At 52.0% G+C, this 8206-nt stretch overlaps 1 protein-coding gene across 1 annotated transcript; it reads left to right on the plus strand.

Moving 5' to 3' along the window:
* Positions 1-1207: 1207 nt before the first annotated feature.
* On the plus strand, positions 1208-2264 carry LOC124654294 (zinc finger A20 and AN1 domain-containing stress-associated protein 1-like). The gene has a single exon (XM_047193307.1). The coding sequence runs from the start codon at positions 1414-1416 to the stop codon at positions 1906-1908; it is 495 nt and encodes a 164-aa protein (XP_047049263.1). The 5' UTR covers positions 1208-1413; the 3' UTR covers positions 1909-2264.
* The last annotated feature ends 5942 nt before the right edge of the window (positions 2265-8206 follow it).

The raw sequence follows: 8206 nt of genomic DNA on the forward strand, positions 1-8206 counted from the left end.
CTCCCGAAAGACAGGGAGCACCGCTGAAACAAAAAAAAAATGTTTCATCAACCTCCTGCGACAATAGAGCTACCTTAGGTGCAAACCAAACCACCCAGATGAAAAAGGAGATCATTACAACTTGCTAACAAACTTATATTGAACAAGATAGCGCAAGAACATCTTTTTTCTAACATTGCATCACCAAAAATCACCCAGTTTGGCCTCTTCGTCTTCTTGTGAAGCTTCGAGGTCATCTTTGATGTGCATGCGCCTCTTCATGGTTAACAAAACCTCAAGAGATAAAGCGACCTTTTGCAAAGTATCACCACCTGCTAAAATGTCATTTTATCATTACCAAGTTGAAATCCTGCCCTATACCTTCAGACAACACTGATGCCCATGGCCAAATGGCATTCCTCCATGCCGACGCACGAAGGTCGGTGGCCTAGCCATCATCGTGACCACGTGCTCACCTAGTCATCTACGCATGTCCTTACCAGTATGTGTTGCTTTTGCGGAGGTTGAGGCGGTGTGCCATGGAGGCGCTCAGGAAGGTCATGGGGTTCCATGGACGCACTCAAGGAGGCGTTCTGGTGCGCTGGTCCTTTGGAGCCTTAAAACGATGACTTCCTGTTTATCTATTATAACAAGCTCTACTACCACAAGCTTTGTCTGGCTCTGGTGATGGATGAGCAATGACATCGGCACGCCTTCGACTCGCGCTATTGTTTATAGTCACCGCTAGGTGGTCCAAAGATCTATTTGTAGTTTTTATTACTTTTGGGGTTGTTTGTACTACTCCTGATGATTATTAGTAGATCAACGAAATTTGGAGTTCTACTACTTTTTAAAATTTATTATTATTTGGAATATTTTGATTTTTATACTTGGCCAACATGTGGGGCCAGTCCACATCAGCGAAATTTGTACAGGTGTATCTGTCTCGTGTCTAATTTGATTTAATTTTTTTGCAAAATCTTTAAATAATTTTGATGATCTTTTATCCTGAAAACCAGATGTGGTACCATTCAGTAAATTTAGACAACAACGTGGCGATTTTTATGCTAGCAAACCTATCCGCTCGCGTACGTCCGTGACCGAAACGGAGGGCAGCGTCGGCAATTCACCCATGCCCGCGCGCCACGCCAACGGGGCCAATACCGGAAGAGGAAAATAGTATAACACGCGGGGGCAGGAAGGTCGCTGTCTCGTCCTCGACAGAGCGCGTCCCCCCTCCGTCGTCTCCTCTCCTCCCGATAAAAGGACCCCGATCTTCGCTCCGTTCCCCTCGCCGATCGATCCAGCTCAACAAACCATTCCCCATTTCTCTCCTCCCCCATCCACCCAAGCCAGCCAGCCAGCCTCTCTCTCGTACCGCGACGTACGCGCGGACTCTCCGGACCAGACACAGACACAGCCCGTTCGTTTCCCATGGCGCAGCGCGACCACAGCAAGGAGGAGCCGACGGAGGTGCGGGCGCCGGAGATCACGCTCTGCGCCAACCGCTGCGGCTTCCCGGGCAACCCGGCCACGCAGAACCTCTGCCAGAGCTGCTTCCTCGCCGTCGCACGCCCGTCCTCGCCCTCCTCCTCCATGCCCGCGGCAGTCTCCGTCTCGACCCCCGCGGCGGTCGTCGACAGGCCGAGGCCGGCGCAGGTTGACCTCTCGCCGTCCAGCCCCGCCGTTGACCTGGCGGCCCCGGCGCCAACGGAGGTGAAGACGGCCAAGACGTCTGTGAACCGGTGCTCCAGCTGCCGGAAGCGCGTGGGACTGACCGGGTTCCGGTGCCGCTGCGACCGGACGTTCTGCGGCGAGCACCGGTACTCGGACCGCCACGGCTGCACCTTCGACTACAGGGCCGCCGCCAGGGACGCCATCGCCAGGGACAACCCCGTGGTGCGCGCGCCCAAGATCGTCAGGTTCTGAGGGAGAATCGATGGAACTTGGCCGAAGGCAAAGCATGTGGGCTGTGTTATTATGCTGTTCTTCAAAGTGTTTCCCTTTTAAATTTTATAAATTGGAAAATGGGGAGGTATTGAGAGGTGGGAAATGGGAGAGAATGGCGTGTAATATAATGAACCGGTGGTTGAGGCGATTGGGAAAAGAAATGGATTTGGATGTGTATGTTCCACGCAAATTAATCATCTGGCCAATTCTTTTCTCTGTGCAACATAATTTAGCATTTGTCTTCATTTCGTTTCTCACAGAATATATATAAATCATCATGATTGCTCAATCATTGACGGAATCAAAATGAGTAGCTAGCTTGATTGATTGCCAAACATTTCGGTCCATACTAGTAGTATTTAAACCGAAAACGCTTTGTAAAGGCACCTCGCTTCACCTTTGCATTTGTTTGGTCCTGGGTGCTCAATTAGCAGGGGGTGCGTCATTGCCTTTGTCCTTCGAGATTGTATCATTGCTGGATTATTATTCCCTAACAATATACGCAGAGCAGAAAGCAGGATTGATTAAGACGTGGCACAGGTTGCTATCGTGGACGCCACATGGCAGGCAGGGTCGGCCCCGGTGGAGACGCACGCCAACTCGCCTTTCTCTGCCTGCTCTGGCTCGTGGTGATGGCCGGCCGTCTTTTCCTGGAGAGCGACTGCATGCTGACTCCTTCCTCGCTCCATCGTCGTCCATAATTAATCTTGGTCTTGTCTGCTGAATTATGCGGCCAATCCCGCTGCTGATGGAAGCCGGTTTGTGCTCTTGTTCCTGCTGAAGAAAAAGAATGGCTGCTGCGTGGAACTGGCAGCTTTGATGTTCACTTCGGCGAAAACAACGAAAATTTCTCGAGGATCAGCAGACGGGTACGGGTTGCGATAAGATGAGCACATGTGTGAACGTCTGGTTTTTCTTTGTCGCCTGAAATTATTGTCTGCAAACCATTTGCATGATTTGATGAATAAGGCCAATTGACGTTTGGCGAAAACAAAAAAGATGTACTATATATAGAAGAAAAGGAGAAATAGTCGAGGCCCTTGCTTGAGGAACCCTTGGGCGAGCGGATGAGCGTTGACAAATACAGGAATGAGAAAGAGAAGACGAGTTCTGAGCTACCGCGAATTCCACCTTCAGGTTTGACTCGTCCATGGCTTCAGGACAAAGGCGACGGCGACGCGTTTTCCCTTTTTCTACTCCAGAGAGTAGGACCGGCTACGGATGAACACGTCGTATGGATTGATTCTAGTAGAATCCATTGGCAACTACCACGGCCCATGGCGACGCCGACTCCGAGGAGGACTAGGACTCCTCTCGCTCGTGCTGGGCGCAAAGCGAGCCGGCGATGTACGTTCTGCCCGGCTGACCGTAGGCTAAGAGCATCTCCAGTCGCATCCCCCAAAGCATTCGCGTCGGATAAAAAATGCATTCCAGCTGCGTCCTCCAAAATCTATTTTTGTCCGGCGCGCCCCGATACGGTGTCCGGCGTCCCGAGCCCGTCCCCGTCCCACAGGGGACGCTCCGGACACGCCGGACACAACGAAAAGCGAGGCGAACCGACGCGGGCCCGACGCGTCAGCGGCTCGGAACGCTAAAACCCCGTCGCCTACCTTTGGTCAAGCGATGTTAATGGCGTCCCTGTTTTCCCAGGCGACGCAGGGACGCGTCTCGTCGTGCATGGCCGCTCGGCCGTCCGCGCCGCGTGTATTGCGTGCAACCACCCGCTACCGCCGCTCGTTTTAAGACGCCCTGCAGCTTCTCACCGCTCACAAACCTTCTCGTCGCCGCCGCCTCCCTCCCGGATCTTCTCCCTCGCCGCTCCAAAATGTCGAGCTCGTCCTCCCGCAAGATCGCCGCGGCGAACGGCTTCGGCCGCGACGGCCTCACCGTGCCGGAGGCGTGGACGCCGTACCACACCCGGTATCCGGGCTCCGCCGGACATGCGGGCCGCCAAGCGACGATCGGCTGGAAGATGGCCGTGAACGGCATGGGCGTCCCGCCGTCGCCGAAGCCGGGCACGGATCAATGGAGGGACGCCATCAAGGCCCGGCGGGCTCAACTCACCGCCGAGGAGCGGTTGGATCCGACGTGGGCGGTCGACAACAACGACGCCTGGTGGACGACGTACTTCAAGGCGAAGTACGACATCGAGATGTACAACACCGATGGGCTCGTCGGCGGCCCTGATGCGTGTGGTTGGCACGTCCGTTGGGAACCCCAAGAGGAAGGTGTGATGCGCACAGCGGCAAGTTTCCTCGTAAGAAACCAAGGTTTAATCGGACCGGCAGGAGTCAAGAAGCACGTTGAAGGTTGATGGCGGCGAGATGTAGTGCGGCGCAACACCAAGGATTCCGGCGCCAACGTGGAACCTGCACAACACAATCAAAGTACTTTGCCCCAACGAAACAGTGAGGTTGTCAATCTCACCGGCTTGCTGTAACAAAGGATTAACCGTATTGTGTGGAAGATGATTGTTTGCAGAAAACAGTAAAACAAGTATTGCAAGTAGGTTGTATTTCAAGATAGAGAATTGGACCGGGGTCCACAGTTCACTAGAGGTGTCTCTCCCATAAGACGAACAGCATGTTGGGTGAACAAATTACAGTTGGGCAATTGACAAATAAAGAGAGCATGACCATGCACATACATATCATGATGAGTATAGTGAGATTTAATTGGGCATTACGACAAAGTACATAGACCGCCATCCAACTCGCATCTATGCCTAAAAAGTCCACCTTCAGGTTATCATCCGAACCCTCCAGTATTAAGTTGCAAAGCAACAGACAATTGCATTAAGTATGGTGCGTAATGTAATCAACAACTACATCCTTAGACATAGCATCAATGTTTTATCCCTAGTGGCAACAAAGACAACACAACCTTAGAACTTTTCATCATCGTCCTGGTGTCAATGCAGCATGAACCCACTATCGAGCATAAGTACTCCCTCTTGGAGTTACAAGCATCTACTTGGCCGGAGCATCTACTAGTAACGGAGAGCATGCAAGATCATAAACAACACATAAGCATAACTTTGATAATCAACATAACAAGTATTCTCTATTCATCGGATCCCAACAAACGCAACATATAGAATTACATATAGATGATCTTGATCATGATAGGCAGCTCACAAGATCCGACAATGAAGCACAATGGGGAGAAGACAACCATCTAGCTACCGCTATGGACCCATAGTCCAGGGGTAGACTACTCACACATCACACCGAGGCGACCATGGCGCGTAGAGTCCTCCGGGAGATGATTCCCCTCCCGGCAGGGTGCCGGAGGCGATCTCCTGGATCCCCGAGATGGGATCGGCGGCGGCGGCGTCTCGGAAGGTTTTCCGTATCGTGGCTCTCGGCACCGGGGGTTTCGGCCACGGAGGCTATTTGTAGGCGGAAGGGCAGGTCAAGAGGCGGCACGGGGCCCCACACCACGGGGCCGCGCGCCAGGCGGGGCCGCGCCGCCCTAGGGTGTGGCCCCCTGTCGCCCCTCTTCGTCTCTCCTTCGGACTTCCGGAAGCTTCGTGGAAAATAGGCCCTGGGCTTTGATTTCGTCCAATTCCGAGAATATTTCTTACTAGGATTTCTGAAACCAAAAACAGCTAGAAAACAACGAATCGGCACTTCGGCATCTTGTTAATAGGTTAGTTCCAGAAAATGCACGAATATGACATAAAGTGAGCATAAAACATGTAGATAACATCAATAATGTGGCATGGAACATAAGAAATTATCGATACGTCGGAGACGTATCAGGCCCCAACAGCTGGAACAAGGACGACCGCGCCCTGTTCTGGGGCGTTCCGGGGCGCACCCTCGAGAACGTCATCCGCGGCATCTGCAACGGCGCTCCAAGGTTGGAGATGCCGTCGTCACCGCCGCCGTCTCCTCAATGGCAGCCGAGGAGGACGACGTACTCGTCCTCCTCGCACTCTTCTTCCTCAGGACCGGCGCGATCGACGCCGTCCTCGTCGTACCGGTCGGTGCCCTACACCGTCCCCAAACGGGAGGTGAAGGAGGAGCCAGCGACGCCCGTCAACACGAGGCGTGGCGGCAGCGGCAGCGGCAGCCGGCGGTAGCAAGGGAGGCGTGGCGGCGCCCTCCTCATCCCGAAGCCGGAGGTGAAGGAGGAGCCGGAGGAAACGTCGCAGGCGGCGCTGCTGGCGGAGTACGAGCGGCAGCAGCGGCTCATCGCGCCAGCGACGACCCCGAGGACTGCCCAGGGCTGCGGGCGGCGTTCTTGGCGTCCATGAACGACAAGGACGCCTGGAGGAGCCACCTCGACGCGGCGATCGCCATGTCCATCCGCGACTCCGGCAAGCCGCTGGTGGACCTCACCGACGACGGCGAGGCAGGACCAAGCGGCTTGGTGAAGGACGAGCCCGTCGACGAGCGCATCAAGCAGGAGGTCGTCACCGACGACATGTACAACTGATACGTCTCTGACGTATCGATAATTTCTTATGTTCCATGCCACATTATTGATGATATCTACATGTTTTATGCATACTTTATGTCATATTTATGCATTTTCCGGCACTAACCTATTAACGAGATGCCGAAGAGCCGACTGTCGTTTTCTGCTGTTTTGGTTTCGTAAATCCTACAAAGGAAATATTCTCGAATTGGACGAAATCAACGCCTGTGGTCCTATTTTGCCACGAAGCTTCCGAAGACCGAAGAGAAGACGAGTGGGGCCACGGGCGACGACACGCCGGGCGGCGCGGACCGGCCCTCGGCCGCGCGGCCCCGTGCGTGTGGGTCCCCGTGACTCTCCCGACTTCGCCCTTCCGCCTACTTAAAGCCTCCGTCGCGAAACCCCTAGTACCGAGAGCCACGATACGGAAAACCTATCGAGACGCCGCCGCCGCCAATCCCATCTCGGGGGATTCAGGAGATCGCCTCCGGCACCCTGCCGGAGAGGGGAATCATCTCCCTGAGGACTCTTCACCGCCATGGTCGCCTCCGGAGTGATGAGTGAGTAGTTCACCCCTGGACTATGGGTCCATAGCAGTAGCTAGATAGTCGTCTTCTCCTTATGTGCTTCATTGTTGGATCTTGTGAGCTGCCTAACATGATCAAGATCATCTATCTGTAATGCTATATGTTGTGTTTGTCGTGATCCGATGGATAGAGAATACTATGTTATGTTGATTATCAATCTATTACCTATGTGTTGTTTATGATCTTGCATGCTCTCCGTTATTAGTAGAGGCTCGCCAAGTTTTTACTCTTAACTCCAAGAGGGAGTATTTATGCTCGATAGTGGGTTCATGCCTCCATTAAATATGGGACAATGGATGTAAAGTTCTAAGGTTGTGGATGTGTTGTTGCCACTAGGGATAAAACATTGATGCTATGTCCGAGGATGTAGTTATTGATTACATTACGCACCATACTTAATGCAATTGTCTCGTTGTTTGCAACTTAATACTCGGAAGGGGTTCGGATGATAACCTGAAGGTGGACTTTTTAGGCATAGATGCATGCTGGATAGCGGTCTATGTACTTTGTCGTAATGCCCAAATTAAATTTCACTATACTTATCATATCATGTATGTGCATTGTCATGCCCTCTCTATTTGTCAATTGCCCGACTGTAATTTGTTCACCCAACATGCTATTTATCTTATGGGAGAGACACCTCTAGTGAACTGTGGACCCCGGTCCTATTCTTTTACATCGAATACAATCTACTGCAATATTTTTTCTTTACTATTTTCTGCAAACAATCATCATCCACACTATACATCTAATCCTTTGTTACAGCAAGCCGGTGAGATTGACAACCTCACTCGTTTCGTTGGGGCAAAGTACTTTGGTTGTGTTGTGCAGGTTCCACGTTGGCGCCGGAATCCCCGGTGTTGCGCCGCACTATACTTCGCCGTCATCAACCTTCAACGTGCTTCTTGGCTCCTCCCGGTTCGATAAACCTTGGTTTCTTCTCGAGGGAAAACTTGCTACCGTCCGCATCACACCTTCCTCTTGGGGTTCCCAACGGACGTGTGTTAATTGCACGCATCAAGCACATTTTCTCGGCGCTCGTTGTCGGGAGATCAAGACACGCTGCAAGGGGAGTCTCCACTTCCAATCTCTTTACTTTGTTTTTGTCTTGCTTTATTTTATTTACTTGCTTTGTTTGCTGCATTATATCAAAACACAAAAAAAATAGTTGCTAGCTTTACTTTATTTACTGTCTTGTTCTCTATATTAAAAACACAAAAAAATTAGTTACTTGCATTTACTTTATTTAGTTTGCTTTATTTACT

The sequence above is a fragment of the Lolium rigidum genome, chromosome 5, assembly GCF_022539505.1.
Source record: "Lolium rigidum isolate FL_2022 chromosome 5, APGP_CSIRO_Lrig_0.1, whole genome shotgun sequence".
NCBI classification, from domain to species: Eukaryota; Viridiplantae; Streptophyta; class Magnoliopsida; order Poales; family Poaceae; genus Lolium; species Lolium rigidum.

Excerpts from the sequence above, each read along its gene's own strand:
- LOC124654294 (XM_047193307.1), top strand. The coding sequence starts at position 1,414 with ATGGCGCAGCGCGACCACAGCAAGGAGGAGCCGACGGAGGTGCGGGCG.